The sequence below is a fragment of the Clupea harengus genome, unplaced genomic scaffold (genome assembly GCF_900700415.2).
Source record: "Clupea harengus unplaced genomic scaffold, Ch_v2.0.2, whole genome shotgun sequence".
In the NCBI taxonomy this organism is placed as follows: domain Eukaryota; kingdom Metazoa; phylum Chordata; class Actinopteri; order Clupeiformes; family Clupeidae; genus Clupea; species Clupea harengus.
In genome coordinates, this window is record NW_024879920.1 from 1 (window position 1) to 20357 (window position 20357).

Sequence of the window (20357 nt, forward strand, 5' to 3'; positions counted from 1 at the left end):
GGATTTCTGGCCTTAGTCTTTATTGGTGGATACTCATCGTGTTCTCTGTCAGAACTGGTGCAGATATAATTACATAGAGTATCACTATAGCTTAGACACATCAAGATGAGACATAACTTCACCAGGGTGTATTGCAGGTGTGAGTCAGAGCCATGGACCGCACTCCTAGTCTGTAAAACATGCGCAGGGCAGGCAGAGAGCTGTCTATGATGTGACCCCCCTCCAGGCTCAGCATACAGGCAATCTTCGTGGTATTCCTCAGGCCTTAAGGGGAAACAAACCAAACAAATGATGATAAATGCTGCAACTTACAAGCTGCTCAGGGGAATGAGCAGCTGTATGTTCCACTCCCTGTATGTTTCTTCTACATCCATGTGAGACTGTTCTCAGCAAAGTGGAATTATTAAATTATGATTTTGTCTGTATGGAAGCTTTGATAACTAGGCAGTCACACAAAGAAAACAAAATGGGGAAATGCTCTGAAATTGCACATAATGAAATGAAAAGTCAATGAACAGCTTCCAGATGCCATTACAGAGCGCAGTTGCATACCACAATTACATCTTAATGAGTTTCCGTCCCAGAGGGAAAATTAATCCAATCCATCTAAGGCTGAAAAAAGGAATACTGGGGGAACTCAATGACTGAAAAATGGCTGATTTGTACAACAAAGGATAGGCCCGTTTTACACATTTTGTCACAATTGTATTGTGTTTACTGTACCCTCGGACGTAGTGACCAGCTTGAAATCTGGCCATTCACTACACAGACGGAGAATCACATCAATTTGTTCAAGGGCCAGCCGCACGGCATCTTTGTCTTGGGCAGTACACAACACATACGCAGCAAAAACCTGTCATAATACAAGGCAAACAGAACATATCTATCCTGGTAGAAATCACTGGATGACAGTAAAACAAATATTTTTTCCTCGGGATGAGTAAAGATTCACATCACCTGTGCCCCAACGTGACCAGAGTGAAGGCGATTTATATCTGTGGCAACATGTGGAATGTTGTATGGGTCAACCTGACTGAGTTTGTTTTTATGCCTGATCCTTAGTTGTAGTGCTAGATCATTGTGTCTAAATGGAGAAATATTATTTTACATATTCATATATTATAATAAGTGCTTATATGTAGCCTACAAACCCGCGAAGCAAATTTGATAGCTTGATTTTGGTGATGAAAGGGATAACCTACAGATTTCAGCTAATCAGGATAAACACCATCATAAATAAATAACAGCAGCCTGCAATTAGTTTAGGTTAAACTAGGTTCCAGCATCCAACACAATAACACTAAGTTACCATCATCAACAACAACTACCACTAGGCTACTACAATATGAATGCAAGCAAAAAAAAAACACTTACCCGTCTATTAGTGAATATTTTGCCATAAGGTCCGAAGTTTGCTTTTCCAAACTTGACACAGAGTTAACATCACAGTGGGCCAAGAAGACACTCCATGAATACATCCAGGCAACGTGGTATCCAATTGAATGAGGCAGCATTTCCTGTTTAACACCAACATGTGTTTGTGCACAAACATCATTATCGTGTCCAATTAAATGTTTTGGAGCAGTGAATAGCCTAATATGAGTAAATCGATTTGACATTTCAGTTAAACACTTCGAATGTCACTTACCTGCGAAATGATAAACTAGAGCAATACGAGCCTGAGCCTTCTACAAGTAAACTGAACAGTGTCTGTCAAACTTAAACAATACCCCGTATTTAACTTGCCATTGACATTAGCAGGATGAGGATGAAGTACAGATAAAAAGACTAAGACGGAGCTATAACGTTTAACTTTGCAAAGCAAACCTCATCACACCACCTATTCCACCGGTAAACAGGTAATGAGGCTACATGTTTGTGAGATGGTGCAACAGTATAGGACATAGCTATCAAATGGGTGGGCCCCAACCTGGCTAACAAAACGTTTGCCTTTTAAATTAAGTTGATAACGGCTTATCATGAACACACAAGCAAACGTGATTAATTCGGCAGGCTATAGTCTGTTTCTTCATTACACAAAATAGTTCGCCTCAGCTTCAGTCATCGAGAAACTGACTCAATGTGAATGTTGACGCTGGATACTCTGTGGATGCTGCCGCATGCGACACGACGCGGTTTGCCCATCAGGGTTCAGTTGACTAATGGGAGCGTTCTATCGGTGGCAACGCTGGACGCCTGATGGCTGCTGTGGAGCTTTTCAGTTAGACAGGAGCCGTTTCATTTCCACCCCATTGGCGCAGCTTTTAATGCCGTTATCATCCTTTATTACAGTATCTTTCCCTAGCTTATTTGCGTCACCAACCAGTATAGAGAGTATGAAACTATGGAAAATATGTGCTCACAGTCGTGGAGTTGTTTCTCTTAAATTAGTTTAATGTCTTAAATTTGTGAGTTTTTTCGCAAATATATGACATAAATCAGGACATTGGGAGTTCTTTTCTGGTACATTTACGACTTTAATCTCGGAAATTTTGAGATTTTCCTCGGAATAAGTAGCCTATATACCTTACTATAGGATAGGCCCACTATGCAATAGGAGGTTACAACATCGTCAGTAGGCCTACACATTAACATGATCAAACATCGAACTGCCACAACAGGCGTTGACTTGTGTTACGTGGACTTCTCTACAAAGTGAAATGTGAAATGTTTCACAATACTACACTGGACGAAATGTTTTACGAAAACATTTAGTTAATTGCTGTAGGGTAGCCTAAATTCAGTGACGTACAGCGAGGTCAGCGCCGGTGTAGACAGTGGGCATTCACAAATCCAAGCGTGCTACTCCAGCGCAGCACAGGATCGCTAACGTGAGTCAGACATGGGAATGAAAGTAGTGCACAAAAGTTATAACAGAACTAGGCTATACAAGAACATTAACAATATTAAAAGACCGTGAAATAACCGAGATGGATTACAAGAGACTATATCGTCATCATTACCATTGCACACTGATAGTCACGTTACATCCGTCAGCATCCTCCTCTGTGTGTGTATAGGGGTGCCACGGTATCACAATCCCCTGTAGCTTTAAAGTACTGATATTAATTAGCCTGCGCAGCCTTAGTATGGGGGTGAAGACATGGCTCTGCTCACCATAACCAGTACCATTCCTCACTCTATAGATTTCGCCAAAAGTCCTCAAACTCCAACTCCAAAACCCACAACGTCAAAGCAGTGAAGACCGCAGAACCTACCCTTGCCATTGAAAAGAAGCGAGCTTGTGCACCGCACGATAAAACATATATCACAGTAATATATTACAGTGTATTACTTGTAAATATATTGAGATTTGAATGTTTTTACGAATGTGTTGTAGTTATCAAAACTTACTGTAAATCCTCCAGAGCGCCACAAACCTACACTGTCGTCTAGCTCACACAATAAGCATGTGTTATAGACTAGACATATTTGGATTTGCTCCACCCAGGCATTTTACTTTATTTTTTTCTAGCTTTTAATTTCAGTTTCAGCACTGCCCTCTACTGATGAGCTAAGTTATGGTTGCTTATAAACAAACGAGATTAAGACAGTAGATTGATTAAACCTTAATTTAAAAACTTTAATTAGCAGATATAATCATAATGGTACAATAATAATGCATATAAAAACTAATTCATTCAGCACTGACACTACTCTCCAATTTAGGCACAATAATTTAATAAAGCTCTATCAGTAGGCCCTATAGTCCATCTCTTGTTGAGAAAACATTTCAGACCATCATCAACAATGTTGGAAAAACCTCATTTTGAAAAATAAAGATTTCACAAATAAAAGGATATAGTTGACCAAAGTTGTTTGCATAGGGCAAACAGGTGAATGTCCAATGACCTAAAATAAAATTAAATCTCCCATTGCACAGCTCACATTATGGCATGGCCAGGTATGTTAGTTTCTCTCTGCTGACGTTCAAAGACCTACAGGAAATCAAATGTAATACCTTTGTTGAGTGTTACACAACATATATAAAAACAACAATGGTAACCTTGTGGCCAGGCACTGCAATAGCACCTTTCAGGTCTTCAGGCCATGCACTCAAGTGTTTGTTAGCTAAAAGGAAACAGTTACTGTTAATGGGACACGTTAGCCCACCTCGCTCAAATAGGCAAACAAATGCAAATAGCTCTACATTACTCTACATAACCCCCAACATAGTATTGGGAGTCTCGTTGTTAAGGAGATGCAGATTATTCCTGGGAAAAAAAATACTTCTCTGTGTGTCAATGCTTTACATCACAAACTTTTTTTTATATATATATTTGTTTGAATACCACATGGGGAAATGGATATTTCGAGACTGTAAAAAAGTAACTCATACATTCTTCAAATATTGATCTTTAAAAGTAAAAATCTCCTTTGCAGTCTTTGATATAACAGTCAATGATACTAACTGAAGGCATACGTAAGGTAAGGTAAGATAACAGTAAAGCAGCAGTGATGGGTGGGTTTGTGTTATGGACTGAACGGAATAAGAAACGACGATGTCGCCATCCACCTACACTGGAAAAATTAGATGAAGAGACTAGAGAAAAAAATGCATATTGACAAAAGTTCCATGCTGTGTTCAACAATAATAACACCTGTTAAAATGACATATAAGCTGATAGTGTCTTACCAGGAAGACAATGATGTGGATGTCTGATATGTCACCATTAGATTAGAAGGAATAATATAGATGAATTATGACCAGACCCTAACTACAGTTTGTCTCCATTCAACAGTGTTGCCAGATGAGAATACTCTGGTGGTAGATTCTGGCTCAAGAGCAATAAAGGTAAAAGTAAAGAGAAAGCCATGTGACATGAGTATCCAGTACACTTGCAACAATGACATTCCAGGTTAAACCACAACCTCTTCTTCTCAGGACCCCCCCCCCCCCCAAAAAAAAAAAGAAAAGAAAAAGAGAAGCAACTACTCTGTTGCTTGCTTTGACGCCGCATCACACAATTTCTGAACACAAACCATGCAGCAGCCATCTCAAACTCGCATGCTCCCCCCGGGCATCTCCTCACGTCCCCTGCAACACTGACATCCGTTCCCACGCCATGCCACGCTCTTTAAAAGACCTTCTAGAAATAAATCAGGAGTATGAAGACAGTCTCCTCAGATCGATCAGATCTGGCTAAGGCAACCCTAGAAGCAGCAGTTCTCTGTTATGTTTCTGTAGGTTATTTTTTACTATTGTTTAAGAGAAGGCTGTGTGTGTGTGTGTGTGAGAGAGCATGGGCCACTTGTACTGGTACTGGTTCAGGTGTATGTGTGTGTGTGTGCATTGCTTCAGGCTCCTCCATGTTCTGGCTCACTCTAAGGTGTCTTGCTGCATATGCCCGTGGTGCTCGGCAGCCGCTGTGAGAGTGTGACGTTTGCGCAGCGCTGGGTTTGAGCTGGGCTCAGCCTCCTCTAGAGATGGCAACTCTTCATCTTCATAATCCTCGTACATGTCCTCCTCTTCCTCTCCTGGGCTCTTCTTAATAAACCTCCTGTGAGTTGAAACATACACAGATGTTATTAGCCAATACCGTACGCTTGCCTCTTCTGAGCTCCAGACTATTTAGTGTGATTTCAGAACTGTTTCTGCTGGGGGTAGATTCATTTTAGTCTGGTTGTGTGTTGGAGTTTTTCACATGGCAAGTTTGTACTGACTACTTTCACAATCCCATATAATTAAGTCTTTTAACTTAGAGATGTTATTTAGAAATTGCGATTGCAATTGTAGTATTGTAATGCGGACGTCTAATCTAGACTCATATATCAGGACTGCCTATGCCTTCATATCAGCCTTCCTAAACAGACCAACAGAACACACACCTTCATTACATTCGGGTTCTTCTCAGCTTTAAAACGTTTATTTTGTCACAACCTAAGCCTAATCCCACACAAAAGATCCACAATGATCTAGCCTTTATGATAGAAGCTGTACCTAATCTCAGCAGATGGGTGAATATCAGAGGTGACAGTGCAGATTATTGGAGGCTATGGTGTCATCATCACAAACAAGATACTGCCTACAATATGTCCAGTTCCTCTAAAAAACACAGTAAAAAGCGTGACAAGTCACACTTCACAGAGCAATGCTATTTTAGGAAGCCGTTTCAATTCACTGGCCCTGCAGTCTGCTGTACCTGCGTGCCTGCTGGAGTAGTTCCTCCTTCCTCTGCAGCAGCATCTTCTGCCGCTCCTCTGCAGACTTGGAGAAGCGGCTGCCTCGCACCTCAAGGCTCTCGGGTTCCGCAATCATGGTGTCAGAGGACGAGGAGTTGTTCCCCGCTGCCGAATCCTCAGGGGCCGCACTCATCTGAAGAGGGACCCGCTCCACTGACTGTTGAGCCACACACACACACACAGAGAGAGAGAGAGCTTAAGAACAACCCTATGTGTTCGTGTATATTGTTGCTTCAGTCATCAGACTGGTTTGCAACAAATAGGGCTTTATTTTTTATTGTCTCGTAGCTTTTCTTAACCATGTTTATTTGTGTATATTTCTAACATGCTGAAATTATTCCCCTATTCTGAATTCAGTATACCCATGAAGTGTTATCTTAGGTGTGATCTTCCATGTGAAACAGTCAATCTACCACTAGCTGGCTACTAATGACCCATACTAGTAAAGTCAGGGCTCAGCGCTCACCTGAGTAGGGAAGGGCACCTGGATGCGTCCTTCCAGTATATTATCAGTGGTGACCTCCACAGAGCGTGTGAGCTGGAGGTCCTGGAGGAGGAGGTTATAAGGCACCTGGGGGAACATCTCCTGGATCTGGTGGGCCTGTGCAGGGGGTTAGAGGGACAAGATGTTACACACGTCACTGGTAGCAGTCTGTCTGTGAAACAGCCAGAAAAGGATCAGAGAGAGGAAGGCTTTTTATTTCGGTTTCATTTTCGTTATGATACCACAATGTAGGCAGTCACTTAGATGTTGAGTTAGGCCGTTGGAATCTAAATAACCTGTCTAAAGGGCCAAATAAACCGTACTGAATTCGGGCCTCAAATTTGATCCGTCAAATTTGAACATCAGCCATTTCACAATTTGTTGCTTGTTCACAAATTTCACAAAACCATCAATACTGTTCTAGAACCAAATGGAGCATTCTTGAAGAGACTACGTGTTAAAGTCACAGATGTTACTGTTACGTACTGGCAGCAGTAGGATAGTAGTAGGATGTTAAAAATATCTCTATGCAATTTAACATTGTGTTATTTCATTAAATCGCCCTAAATGTTTAAAATGATAACTTTGTCATGCAACACTCAGTCACAATTTGATAATTTAATGTTTTTCTCTCCATTCCCTCAACAGAAACACTCAGTGTCTCACCATAGAATTCAGCTGGGAGTTGTTAGCCTGTGCAATACTCAGCATGTTGGTGGTGTGCATGACCTCCACTGAGAAACTGGGCAGCCAGCTGGCAATACGAGAACCTGCAAACCACAAAACCATGGGAACTCACTCATATACCTACCAGCAATTCCTAGAATGCTAAAGCAGACTGAATAATAACACAATCATTAAACAGTTAAAAAAAATTACGCAAACAAGAATTCTTGGAAACCAAATTACCTTGGAACACAGATCTATAAAATCATGAATGTAAGGGAGAAGCCTTCTGTAAATATACAAGCGTCGTCTCCGCCAAAAACCAATAGTATTGGTGAATACACAAAAAAACTAGCCTTCACTTCAAAGAAGCTGTAACATGTAGATTTAGGTGAGGCCAGGTAAAGCAAACAATACACAGTTCATCCGGCATAATAAAAGCCCACTGTTATCTAAGGTCACATCTGAGATCCTGCATGGGCCTTTACCATCAAAGTGGAAAAAGTGATTGTGCTGGTTGATATGGGGTCGGGTGTCTGCAGCAGGGCCCCCAGGGGCCAGGTTCCCATCCAGTGTTCCCCTCTGCTGAGGGTCCCGGGCGTGGGGCCGGTCTCCGCTGATGTTCAGAGGCAACCGGCAGGTCGGACATGAGGTGTCCTGCTCCAACCATGAACGCAGACAGGAGCTGGGAGTAAACATGAAACGTTATAGTACAACAGCACTGTAACCTACTCATGCACGTACTTAAACACACACACACACACACACACACACACACACACACACACACACACGGATCAAATAAGGGTAGCAACATAGCCAACTCCCTTGGTAAACTCAGGTAGTCATGGCACATCATGGTCTGACTTTCACAAATGACATGACCTAAATTTGTCACTAAAGTGGACTATGAAACCAAATCTGAAAGACTAACAAGATTTTTTTCCCCCCCAATGTGCCAGATAAAGAAACAATGCAATGAAATTCTTGAAGATGCATTGCATATTATTTTTTTAATTATCATTTTGAATCATTTTAACCCCCAAAAAATGACTGATGAACGTATTCATCTCGTTAGACACAGAAAACAGTAAGTGCTGATTCAGCCTCAGACTAAGCTGCAACGTACTTGTGGAAGAGGTGGCCACATGGCAGCTTGCGTGCAGTGTGCATGGTATCCCAGCAGATAGCACAGTCATCGTTATTGGTTGCTAACTCCTCTGCGGTTGCCACTGCAAATCTGTGAAAATAGACAGTGAAATTAGTCTCTCTCACACACACACACACACACACACACACACACACACACACACACACACACACACACACACACACACACACACACACACACACACACACACACACACACAGTCAAGGGCCACCCATGCTCTCAGGTGACTCTCGAGACTTCCTGTATTCACCCATTCAGAACCTGGCCAAGGATTACTGACTCACTAAATCCGTGCCTAAGGCTGGGTCATTATATAACCAGGCCAGCAGTAAGTGAGATGAGCTACGGCTAAGGGCAGACCTGGCCTCCATGTTGTCGATGACGCGGAGGTAGTTCTTGTGGCGGCGCAGGCGGCGTTGCACCTCGTGGAACAGGTAGCGCAGCTGCATGAAGATCACCAGGCTGGCCATGGACAACCAGATGTTCCCAAAGAGCTGGGGAGAGAGGGAGAGAGAGAGAGAGAGAGAGAGAGCAAGAGACAGATTGAAGGAAGGGTAATTCATTCATTTCTACTTCATGGTTACAATAGAGAGCTATTTGGATGATGCTTTCCTCTACGCCCATTTACCGTGTCGGGAGAACACATTTCATAATTCTCCCTGATAAACATGAGCCTCTTTTCCCGTAACTGACCGAGTTCAAACAGAAACACGGCTCCTGTAACTTACCAACATGTGGATGTGATGCATGAGATCCAGGGACAGCATGACCATCTCCATAATAAAGTCAGTGTAGTAGATGTGGCTGCCTTTGCCCTCCCAGGTGCCCTCATGGTTTAGATCCCAGAGGTGAATGGAATAACTAATGGAATAAAAGGGGGGGGGGTTCAGTGACAGCAAACACGTGCCTCTCGTGCCTCAGCTAAAACGTTAAGTTCTAAAACTTCAACTTGTTTAACTTCGAGAGAATGTGGCTTCACATGGACACACAGTGTTTACGACTTAAGGTGTCTTGTCCAGCATACTGAGGGTAACAGATCATGCAATAACAGTAAAAAAAAGTGTGCTTCTTCCAGTAGCGGGAGTGGTGATAAGTGATTTAAAATGGTTTTCAGGTAAGGTAAGGAAAAGCATAACATATCCTGAACAGCAACATAGCTGGATGATCTCTATGTATATCAGTGTTTTATAAACATAACACTAAGGTTTCCCCACATCAATCGATACAAAGCATTTAGACACTAAAATGCCTATGTGACTAGCCTACTATTTGCAAGCTCAAATATAATCCTTTAATTAATGAGTCTGCTTACTAAAGCTTGCCCTAATCTGCCTTCCCCTTTGCCACACAATGCTGCCATTTCAGCTGATTCGATCTCTGGGCAAGCGAAGGGAAAGGGTCTTTCTCTCAAACAAGCAGTAGGGGAGTACTCAAACAGAAATGAGATAATTATCTTTATGTTCGCTGAGGCTTACCGCATGATGACATGGCCAGTGCGTACAGTCACCAACATACACTGGAGAAAGAAAAAAAGCAACACTGAGGAAACCACAATGCAAGCTATAGAGTACACAACATCCTTGCATGACTTTAAGGGGATGCACTTGTGGTGCAAATACAGAGCACACATGCTAAACCTATAGCTAACACTGCATCAACAACTGTAGGATGGCCAGGCCTTACTTCCATGTGGATAATACCTATCCAACAAGACATCCTGCCATCCAATAGGGCCACTGGAACAAGACTAATTCAGATGACCCTGAAGAACATATTACTGACATACAGATGAAAAGGCTTTTGAATATAATGTCTATATCCTAAAGAAAATCACATGGGTGAGTTCATGGGTGTTGTCGGTAGGAAAACTGTATGATCAGGGAAAGTGTATTAAAACCGGATGTCGTCACTTTAAGCCGGTCTCTGGTTGGATAAAGCTTTTCAGCAGAAATGGACAAGGACCTTTGATTTATTCTGTAGGAACCATGCCGATGCCTGACTTTTAATATTGTGTGACGTTGTTGAAGTTCAAGTTCAACATTAATAGCGATTGAATTACCCTTGTGTCGTGTAATCGCTAGCGGTAAATAAACGTTAATAACTTGAATGACTGATTAAGGATATATGTTACACATCACAAACACATGTAATCGATGGGTTTTGGGGGAAATGAGGTAATTGGTTAGCTTAAATTGCAGTATCTTAGGCGAGCTAATTGACCTGGCTAGCTATAGCGGAATTAACAGTGCTAGCTTTGTGTTTGGTCATATAGCTTCGTAAAAGTTCGGTTAACAAGTCACTTGTGTGTTTAGTTGTATGACTTCGTAGAAGTCCGGTTAACAAGTCAATTGAGCATTAAGCCACCTGACTATAATGGGTCTATTCATATTAGCATGCTAACGTTAGACTTATTAGCAGCGAGGCTAGCTAGCTACTATGTGTTCCAATGGATTGTTGGTCTAAGCGTTAGCTTCAGTTAAGACCTACGTGTACCACATGAACAACTAAACGAGTCAATGTAGACATATACAAAGTTGTGTAGATAGCTTTATTCACATAAGCCGTATAACTCCACAAAAATAATAATAATTTAAAGAAAACCGATCGTTTGCATGCCAGGCGATCAACACAATTTCTCAACTAAAAAGTAAAGGTCCTTGTCCATTTCTGCTGAAAAGCTTTATCCAACCAGAGACCGGCTTAAAGTGACGACATCCGGTTTTAATACACTTTCCCTGATCATACAGTTTTCCTACCGACAGGTGTTTTACTTGTTACACTTTTTTACCTCGGCAGCCATGAACGCCAGGGTGTGCATGCCATGGGCCGACCCCCACAGGCCACACAGCACTCCCAGGCCACAGCAGGACAGGAGGAGGCCAATCAGCAGGGACATAACCCGAATGTGACTGCCCAGGGGGGTGGTCGGCGAGAAGGAGAGCTACGGGTGCAAACACACACATACAAACATACACAAACACACACACACACACACACACACACACACACACACACACACACACACACACACACACACACACACACACACACACACACACACACACACACACACACACACACACTTCTTTAAACACTGGAGCCAACAGACACATCCCTCCGCAAGCACAGATCAGCCTACTATGTCAGATCTGTGTGGGACATTATACATTAATGCCAAGCAGACCTTAGCACGGTCTTACGTAAAGAGGATAAATCACTTCAGCCAATTTACAGCCTCATTAAAACAAAAGAAGACAGGACAACTTCTGCGACAACCTATAATCTAAAAACAAGGAACATGCAGTTTTGCCACTGGCCTACATGTTCATAACCTGCAATCATAACCTGACAACACATGAAAACAAGCCCCTGGTGACCTAGCTTCTCAGAAGGCCAAAATGAGCAGCCTGTGCATAACCAAAACGCCAAGCCTCACATGCTTTTGCCAGAGGCTATTAATAGAGGCAAACCTGAAAGAGATACGGTCTACCGATGTCACTCATTTAAAAGGATGTACGGTCTCATATCATAGCAATTTGTCAGAGTTTATCATACACAACAGTGTTTAGGGTGTTTGCCATCATGTTATACAAGCAACTGCAAGAAAGCATAGAGCCGAGGCGCAGGTTTTCCATGTCTTCTGTCACATCACTCATGGCATCCCCTGAAGGTCCCTAAAGTTTGAAGACGCCTGCTAGTGGGAATGCCAGCTCCCTCTCCTGTGTCTACATTAGAGTGAAATAAGCACCAAAATATAACTCACATATTCAAAGCGGTCCTTGCATAACTGAACCATGAGGTGGAGGAAGATGAGAGCAGCAAACCAGAGGCACCACATCACCACCTCTTCCACGGTCTGCACGTTCAGGACGCCAAAAATAAAGATGAACTTGTAGAAGATGAAGTTCCAGAACTTGTCCTTCAAGTGCTACAGACAGAGCAGGAGCAGAGTTTGTGAGGTGGCAAGGGCTATCAAGGCACACAGAAATCACCCTGATCACAGTGGACACAAGTATGACATCTAAATGCTACCTGAGGCGGAAGGCACAATTAGAAATGCATCTTGATAACACAAAATCATAACTCCGTACACCTCAGCCTTCAAATGTCTTCTATTTTAGGCCTCATGCCTGAGGGATAACCACTGCCATGGAGGCAAGCATTTTAACACTTTTACATTTCATAAACTATCAAAAAAGGATTTTCCTTAATACCACAGCTAACCCCACAAAAGAAAAGTAGTATCAGTCCCATATAAGAAGGCGCTCTCAAAAATGCTAGGCCTCATAAATGAAAGACTGCTTTCTCCCCATGTATGCCTCTTCCTTTTTAAATGCTTCAGGACTGTTTGGAATGTGAATTTAAACATACCTGCTTCTCACTAACTCTGAGGGGTCCAAAAACCATCCATTGGATTATTTTGGCGAAGACCATAAGGGTGCAGCAAACCGTGTTGACAAGCACCTTGAGGTCAAATTAAAAACAGGTTTGTATAAATAATGCAAGACAGCAAGACGTATGTATTTGCAGACAAAATATGATGAACATTAAGCTTACCCAAACGTAAACGCTGTCATTAATAAGGTACCACAACACTGTGGCGAACACAACTTCACTGTCCACATCTTGATCAGGGGGCTGGGTGGTGTCATAAACAGAGCTAGGGGGAGCTTCGTCCAAAGATGACACCTTCAGCCTAAAATCTGTCAGGGTGCTGTAAGCGCTGTAGGTGCATCCTGCTAGCAGGACTACGCTGAGCCCTATGTAAGTTTGCAAACTGGGCCATGGTAATCTCTCCAAAAACATCAGTGGCATTGCAACTTGAATCTTGAAATAAAAATGACACAGTCAAGCCAAATCCTGACAGTATTATGGAGTTGAGACCCTTAAACTTTCAAGCAAGTTTGTCTACCAATGTTAATAAGTTAGCCAACTGCGCCGTAAAACTTCACGCTTGCCAACACGTTCGGTGAGTCGGTCAACTGCGTGAACCAGACAGCTGGAAAACTAATATTAGGCTAGCAAGCTAGCTAGCTAGGTAGGTAGCTAACTAGGTTAATTCGAGGCTAATCATTGCTTAAACGTTCAATACCATAACATAAATTAACGTTAGACTGTTTAACTAAGGACCTACAATATAATGTTTGATAGGTCCGTGTGTCTCTAAATTCAGGAAACTGGCCTTCCAAAATTATTATGAGATGGACAACGTCAGCAACCCGAGATTGGCAACGTATCGCTAATGTTAGGTAACCCTAAGATAGCTAGCATAGGATAACAAACTATCACTTGGCAGCTAACCTCGTCTTGTAGCTGTTTCTAGTGAACGATCCGTTGTCTCACGTTCGATTTGAACAAGATTAGCCAGCACAAAAGATGTGTCACGATTATGCACAGAACTTAGATGAGTGAAAAACATACGTCTGCATTAGCTAATACTAGCGATCACATGAATTATCAAACTAAGGCTCACCTGACCTGGCTAGCTAACGTAGCAGCTTCAATTCCAGGATAGCATGACAGGTACACGTCAATAGCGGCAGAGTTTGAAAAAGCTCATTCCAAGAATCAAGCTTTTCATTAGCATCTACCAAATCAGTCCCTTAAGCTTGTCAGTTACTCTGTCAGATATTTTTGACTGGGGTGGCTTTCCTCGCATAGTCCCAAACCATGTTTACTCTTCCCCGACCACAGACCCCTTGGAAAGTGCAGCGAGCGAGAGACTAACTAGATTTTCTGTCCTGGAGTGGAAGAAGTGATCTCTGCTGCCACCTATCGGCTTGAGTGCAGAATGTAAGCCACTGGGGGGACAGACAAATATCAGCAACTGTTGGCGGCTACTACAAATGTCTTGTTTCATGCCTCTTTCAGACCAGACTCTTTTCTTTTTTTTTTACTGTATAGCTGTACAACCTCAAGTCACTAAAGTAGCCCGCCTGTTACACTGAGCTGTGTCTGTGTCTCAATGACGCTGTATTGAGTTTATTTTCAAGGAGTAGTCGTTTTTGTTGTTGCTGTGGAGCACTGTGTTGTTAGGCTTAGTGTTTTTAGTAATCATCTGTCTACTTAGTTAATTTTCTTGAGGTCTGCTCTATAGTCATAGTTTTGGTATTGTTGTTGTTGTTATCATTGCTATTATTATCATTAATATTATGAATTGGCACATAATATTGTTTCTTTAATTATTTTTCATTAGGCTTATTTCTACTGTTTTTCTTATGTCTTTTTTAATGTTTTGTTCACTTTGAACAAAAGTGTCTGTTAAGTACTATATCCATATCCATAACCATGTTACCATTTAGAATATAAATTATTACATCAGTTTATTCAAGTATGTTATCATTTTACGATGCATAGGTAACTCATTTAATCAATGTATTAGATTTCTTCTAATTGATTTAAATTGAAATTTTTGTTTTCTTTTCATCTTATCTTTTGCACTTCTATTGGTAGATTCCATTATATTGGCATATTGGTATTTTGGCTATTAAGTAAAGGATAATGTATAGTCTGCCGATCAGTCTTTAAAAATGTATCCCAACAGGACAGACAGAACCCTGGCACGCAGTGAAACTTTTTTGCAGCATTCTGAGGAGCCGAATAATAAACAAACTTAAATCATTTTAGATTTTCAGTTATTTTACTATCCAGAGCCAAGCATAGCTTCATTAGCCTTTTGCTGTATGAGTAAAGCACATTATTTACTACACTAGTAACAAAAACATAAAAAATTACAGTATTGAGAATGGAATGCGAAGAGGAATGTTTCTGGATGCTATTCATTTGCAAGTTGAACTCAACAGAAAGTACTGAGCAGAAAGCATCATGCATTATTATACAGCTCTTCAGAATGCTGAAGAAAGTTCCATCCCAACGTCTGGAGGTCCGATATTTTTTGATAATGACTGCAGAAAAAAATGAATGTCCTGTCAGAATTTATTTTTCAAGAATGACCGGCAGACTATACATTATCCCTTACTTAGGGGCATTCTCCATTTTGTTGTTATTTTGACAACAAAAGTGGCTTGAGGACGTGCACACTAAACATTTTTTCTGAGCTGTCACTCACCACATTTTGCAGAAGTAAAAACAATTTGCTGATGATTAAGAAACAGAAACAGAACTAATCTAGACTACACTGAACTGCCAAATTCTCATCAGTGAACATTCATTTTGAGCACAACATGAACACCTCCGGTACCTCCAACCCTAATGACACGACAATGGATGAGTGGTCCATGGCAAGTATCCGTGTGGCTTGTGTGATCCTGAGCCTGTCCTTCATGGTAGGGGCTCCTGGAAATCTGCTAGTGATCTGGACCATCCTGAAGCATGTCAAGAAGCGCTCCCACACAGTGGTGCTCATCCTCCATTTGGCAATCGCAGATCTCCTGGTGCTCATCACCCTGCCCTTGTGGATCTACTCCTTGGCAAATTCCTGGATCTTTGGACAGGTCATGTGTAAGGCCACGGCCTATGTCGTGAATGCTTGCATGTACAGCAGTGTGTTCCTGCTCACCATTATGAGTGTAGAGCGCCTTGTGGCCATCCGCTACCCCTTCAAGATGCTCGGCCTGAAAAATGTGGACATGTTGAAGAAATGTTTGGGAGTCATGTGGTTCTCGGCATTCCTTTTAGGAATTCCAGTCATCCTGACCCTTTATGTGGACAAGAATGATGATGGTACTCCTCAGTGCGCTTTCAAAAAATTCACCTCTGTGAGCGAGCTGTTTTGCGTCTGCCTGGAAACTTCCATGGGCTTTGTGATTCCGTTTTCCATTTTGGCCATCTGTTACTGTCAAGTGGCCAGGGAGCTAAAGCAGATACGTTCAACTGCCAAACGGAGGACAACAGTTCTGATCAGCAGTGTGGTGTTGGCCTTTGCCCTTCTCTGGCTTCCTCATCACATCCTCAACATCACTGATGTTATCATCCTGTCAACTGGCATCTCTGAACCAACCTACAAAGAATTTATTGTGCACATCGCAGGCGCATTGGTCTTCATCAGCAGTGCAGTGAACCCAGTGCTGTATGCTTTTGCAGCGCGAAATTTCCAGGGTGGACTTAGGAATTCTGGCTTTGTTAAGCTATTCCTTGACGTAGCCTCCAATTCTTTGAAAAACAAACGTACTTTAAGAGTAGGAGAGGTTCAAGACAGCACAACACAAAGTGAACTATAATATATGTAATAGGCTACATACAATAGCCTACAATACCATACAATAAGATATCATTTATGTTATGCTTTGATGTAGCTGTAGAATAGGAGCATGTAAATATATGAATGACATGTGAAGTTGAAATTATGATGGTGTAAGAACTTTTAGAATGTTGTTCATTAAAGATTTTAACTGCAGTGTCAAAAGGTGCAATGTCGTGTGTATAGCACAGCACTTGAGATTTCCTTTAAGCCTTTTACATCACCACGAGTAAAGAAAGGACTAAATCAGGAGGAGAATGTTACCTGTATTAAAGAAAAGTGCAGGGATCCGCATCAGTATTGCTGTCACAATTAACAGTTTAGGTGATGTAAATAGAGTAAATGCAAATACAGAGTGATAATAGAACTATTGTCATAAAAGAAGCTTATGTACCAAGTTTAATGAAGGTGTACTCCTGGAAAGACTCCATTAAATAATGGCTGATCAATTTGAAAAGAATGTAATGTTCTCAGAGGCACAGCTGTAATTTTTCATGCCATTTTCACAAGATTTACACACTGAAATCCTAATATAAAGGTGATCCCTGATATGATCTGATTTTATTCTTATGTCCTTTCTGCCATATCCAGTGTAAGATGAACACAATTACTGCTAAATAAATTAATAATTAATTTAATTAATTTAATAAACTAATTAAGTCATAGTAAGTAAAGGATAACGGTTGCTGAGTTGTCCCGTTACACAAAATTAATAGACATTAGACAATAGACATTATCTGCGTTGACTTGAAATTAAATCTGAATTAAATCTGCCCTCAGTCTCCCATTCATGTGTGCACACACTCATGTATTCTCACAATCAACCAAACATGAATTAGTAAATTCAGTTGTAGAAAGTTTATTTAACAACGTCTTAAAAGCTGATTAATTTAAAAGAAATTAATTCATGTTGCACACATTGAAAATAAAATCATTATTTTGTTTTTGATAATGATATCTGAGTTATGTATCATATTAGATACACATGCTACTAACATTGTTGTCAGCATTTTTATTTTTGTGGGAACTCAACTTCATATTTCTTTGTACTGAAATGTCTGCTTTTTTCCTGTCACAGCGACCAGATCTGTTTAAAAAAAAAAAAACCTTGTTCTTCATTCCTTACTTTCTGTCTTTCAAAAGAGGGAAGTAAAGGCTGTCTTAAGAAACAGTGTCTTCTGCCTCTGATTCCTTAAAGGGTGCAGAGTCCTTGTGAGTATGGCGAGTGCAGAGAGTCCGGCAGAGATCTCAGGGACTGGGCTGGTGGTGGCTTGTGTGATCCTCAGCCTCTCTTTTCTGGTAGGGGCTCCTGGGAATCTGCTGGTGATCTGGACCATCCTGAAGCATGTCAAGAAGCGCTCCCACACAGTGGTGCTCATCCTCCATTTGGCTATCGCAGATCTCCTGGCGCTCATCACCCTGCCCTTGTGGATCTACTCCTTGGCAAATTCCTGGATCTTTGGACAGGTCATGTGTAAGGCCACGGCCTATGTCGTGAATGCTTGCATGTACAGCAGTGTGTTCCTTCTCACCATTATGAGTGTAGAGTGCTTTGTGGCTGTTCGTTACCCCTTTGCCTCTGTTGGCTGGAGAAGAAAACAAGCTCTGCATAAGTTGCTGTTTGGTGTCTGGGTGGCGTCCTTTCTCCTCAGTATCCCAGTCATTCCCTCGCAATTGTTGGGTGATTATGCAGACCTAAAGATGTGTACCTTTAAGCAGTACAACTCTGATACAGAAGAAATTATATTTTTGCTGCTTGAGACACTTGTGGGCTTCATCACTCCGCTCACCATTTTGGTGATCTGTTATGGCTGCCTGTACAGTCGCATTGCCCAGATGAACTTCAAGTCCAAGCGCAAGTCGACAGGTCTAATTGCGGCAGTGGTTGTTGGATTTGTCATCTGCTGGACCCCTCATCACATTGGGAACATCCTCTCCCTGGTCAACATTGGCATCCAAAGATCTCATCAGGAGGTGGCCAAAAATGTTGAGGAGGTTAGAGAAACCATGACCTTCATAGCGGGAGCCTTGGCATTTGTCAGTAGCACCATTAACCCAGTGTTGTATGTCTTTGCTGCGCGGTCCTTTCGAAGTTCACTGCGTGAGACAGGGATACAGAAGCTTTTCCGCCACATCTCCAGCACAGCTACTGGTGAGGGAAATAAAGACTTATGTTTCACGTCCAAGAAGCAGACCTCTCACACCCAGTCTTCACAGTGCCACACGGAATCAAAAGTTCAAATAGATCTCCACATAGATATCTGTGATCAAACCTCAACTTGATCATATGAGATTTTGTTGTGTTTTTGTTTAAGGGTTTTTAGCATAATCAATTTGCAAGGTAAAAATGAGCTTGACTAAAGGTGACTGTATAACATTTATGCATATAAGTAGGTATCATTTAAGGACAGAATTCAATTCTGATTATAGATGTATTTTTAATTATAATTTGCATCCATTTGTATTTTTACAAACTTCTGAAGAATATCCAGACTATCCAGATATTGTATAGTTTTATAGTAGTATAGTAGTTATAGTAGTATACTGTTAAGTGTAAGTGTGTGTTCATTTCATTCGTTTCATCATCATTCATTTCATGTTACCTCATTATTTTGAAGTTTTAATATCAATAGTTCTAGTAGTAAACGTGTTAACAGCTGGGAAGATTAAACCAGGTAACATGAGTAAATAGCTGAATGGACTGTTTTTTTTAAATGTGCAGTGGTATGTGCTTGTCTGCACGTCACTTGCATGTTCTGTGATAGCACACATCTGCTTTCAGTGGATTTCACAATTACTAGTGCGTGTGCATGTGTGTGAAAAGAGGAAACAAGTACTCATGTCACACTGTTTTTTGTCCTTGAGTTCATTTGCTCTGGGGTATTGTGTAATTTAAGCTTACCTTTATTTTTCATTTTACAATGTCCATGTGTTGTTATTGTAGTAACTAAACTTGGATTAAACTAAACTATGGATTAAATGTTTCTACTTTTTTTCTTTGAATATTTATTTACAAGTTTATGATATACATATGTAATGCTATATTATATAAACTTTATATAGCATATACTATATAATATGAAATTACTAATATATATGTTTTAACTCAAACAACATACATGAATCTCTCCAAGTGGATCAACAGGCCTCTGGAGACCTTTTCTCTTCTTGACACTTTCTCCTAGTTGGTTTATTGTAACACATAATGCTGTCAATCAACAGAGAATACGGGTTTTACCAGTGGGATCACCTCCCTCAACACACACACACAAACACACACATCAATCCTTAAAGAGGCTCTAGAGTGCCCCGCCTGGCCATTGTTGTTATACGTTAGATCCACCTAAATAAGTTTCACTGGAAGAGAGAGAAAGGTCACAATATGGCAATATGTTCAGACTGCAGGCTAAAGTGGTTCAAATCTGTTATTTTTTTGCTCATATGTGTCTCATATCTGTTTTTTTTTCATAGTCACATGGAATCTAATCTTTTCAACTCTGATTTGGGCCACCTTCATATGTGGTTTTGAATCAGACACGAGTCTGATTGTTTGCAATGCGACCTCAGTCTGTTATATCGGAATTCATACGACTTTTACGCCACTCTAGTTCGAGATTCGTCACAATTCTGCGCTCACTCTGTGAATACAAACA

At 41.2% G+C, this 20357-nt stretch overlaps 4 protein-coding genes across 6 annotated transcripts; 2 read left to right on the forward strand and 2 right to left on the reverse strand.

The window, feature by feature from the left end:
• Positions 1 to 6: 6 nt before the first annotated feature.
• Positions 7 to 3447, reverse strand: LOC122130735 (dipeptidase 3-like). 3 transcript variants are annotated; one of them, XM_042705475.1, is made up of 5 exons: positions 3355 to 3447; positions 1375 to 1517; positions 958 to 1084; positions 724 to 853; positions 7 to 264 (listed from the first exon to the last, which is right to left on the reverse strand). In XM_042705475.1, the coding sequence occupies exons 2-5, from the start codon at positions 1512 to 1514 to the stop codon at positions 119 to 121; spliced, it is 543 nt and encodes a 180-aa protein (XP_042561409.1). In that variant the 5' UTR covers positions 1515 to 1517; positions 3355 to 3447; the 3' UTR covers positions 7 to 118. The 3 variants fall into 3 exon arrangements, with proteins under 3 accessions (XP_042561409.1, XP_042561407.1, XP_042561408.1); XM_042705473.1 differs by lacking the exon at positions 3355 to 3447 and adding an exon at positions 2964 to 3335; XM_042705474.1 differs by lacking the exon at positions 3355 to 3447 and adding an exon at positions 1649 to 2836.
• A 111-nt stretch (positions 3448 to 3558) lies between these two features.
• LOC122130733 (E3 ubiquitin-protein ligase AMFR-like) lies at positions 3559 to 14213 on the reverse strand. The gene is made up of 13 exons (XM_042705471.1): positions 13062 to 14213; positions 12876 to 12968; positions 12268 to 12432; positions 11293 to 11445; positions 9980 to 10020; positions 9233 to 9365; positions 8865 to 8998; positions 8463 to 8573; positions 7822 to 8018; positions 7334 to 7437; positions 6650 to 6784; positions 6144 to 6340; positions 3559 to 5501 (listed from the first exon to the last, which is right to left on the reverse strand). The coding sequence occupies exons 1-13, from the start codon at positions 13317 to 13319 to the stop codon at positions 5321 to 5323; spliced, it is 1902 nt and encodes a 633-aa protein (XP_042561405.1). The 5' UTR covers positions 13320 to 14213; the 3' UTR covers positions 3559 to 5320.
• A 189-nt stretch (positions 14214 to 14402) lies between these two features.
• si:dkey-148a17.5 (uncharacterized protein LOC100535037 homolog) lies at positions 14403 to 16851 on the forward strand. The gene has a single exon (XM_042705472.1). The coding sequence runs from the start codon at positions 15689 to 15691 to the stop codon at positions 16682 to 16684; it is 996 nt and encodes a 331-aa protein (XP_042561406.1). The 5' UTR covers positions 14403 to 15688; the 3' UTR covers positions 16685 to 16851.
• Positions 16852 to 17583: 732 nt separating this feature from the next.
• On the forward strand, positions 17584 to 19688 carry si:dkey-148a17.6 (uncharacterized protein LOC108190685 homolog). Its single transcript, XM_042705476.1, has one exon. It carries the CDS (start codon positions 17923 to 17925, stop codon positions 18985 to 18987), a length of 1065 nt encoding a protein of 354 aa, XP_042561410.1. The 5' UTR covers positions 17584 to 17922; the 3' UTR covers positions 18988 to 19688.
• Positions 19689 to 20357: the final 669 nt, after the last annotated feature.

Excerpts from the sequence above, each read along its gene's own strand:
- si:dkey-148a17.6 (XM_042705476.1), top strand. The coding sequence starts at position 17,923 with ATGGCGAGTGCAGAGAGTCCGGCAGAGATCTCAGGGACTGGGCTGGTG.
- LOC122130735 (XM_042705473.1), bottom strand. Across the intron at positions 854-957 it reads CTGGTCACGTTGGGGCACAG|GTTTTTGCTGCGTATGTGTT; the intron begins GTGATGTGAATC and ends GTATTATGACAG. Across the intron at positions 265-723 it reads GCTGGTCACTACGTCCGAGG|GCCTGAGGAATACCACGAAG; the intron begins GTACAGTAAACA and ends TTTCCCCTTAAG.
- LOC122130733 (XM_042705471.1), bottom strand. The coding sequence starts at position 13,319 with ATGCCACTGATGTTTTTGGAGAGATTACCATGGCCCAGTTTGCAAACT. Across the intron at positions 9,366-9,979 it reads ACTGGCCATGTCATCATGCG|TTATTCCATTCACCTCTGGG; the intron begins GTAAGCCTCAGC and ends TTATTCCATTAG. Across the intron at positions 5,502-6,143 it reads CTACTCCAGCAGGCACGCAG|GAGGTTTATTAAGAAGAGCC; the intron begins GTACAGCAGACT and ends TTCAACTCACAG.
- si:dkey-148a17.5 (XM_042705472.1), top strand. The coding sequence starts at position 15,689 with ATGAACACCTCCGGTACCTCCAACCCTAATGACACGACAATGGATGAG.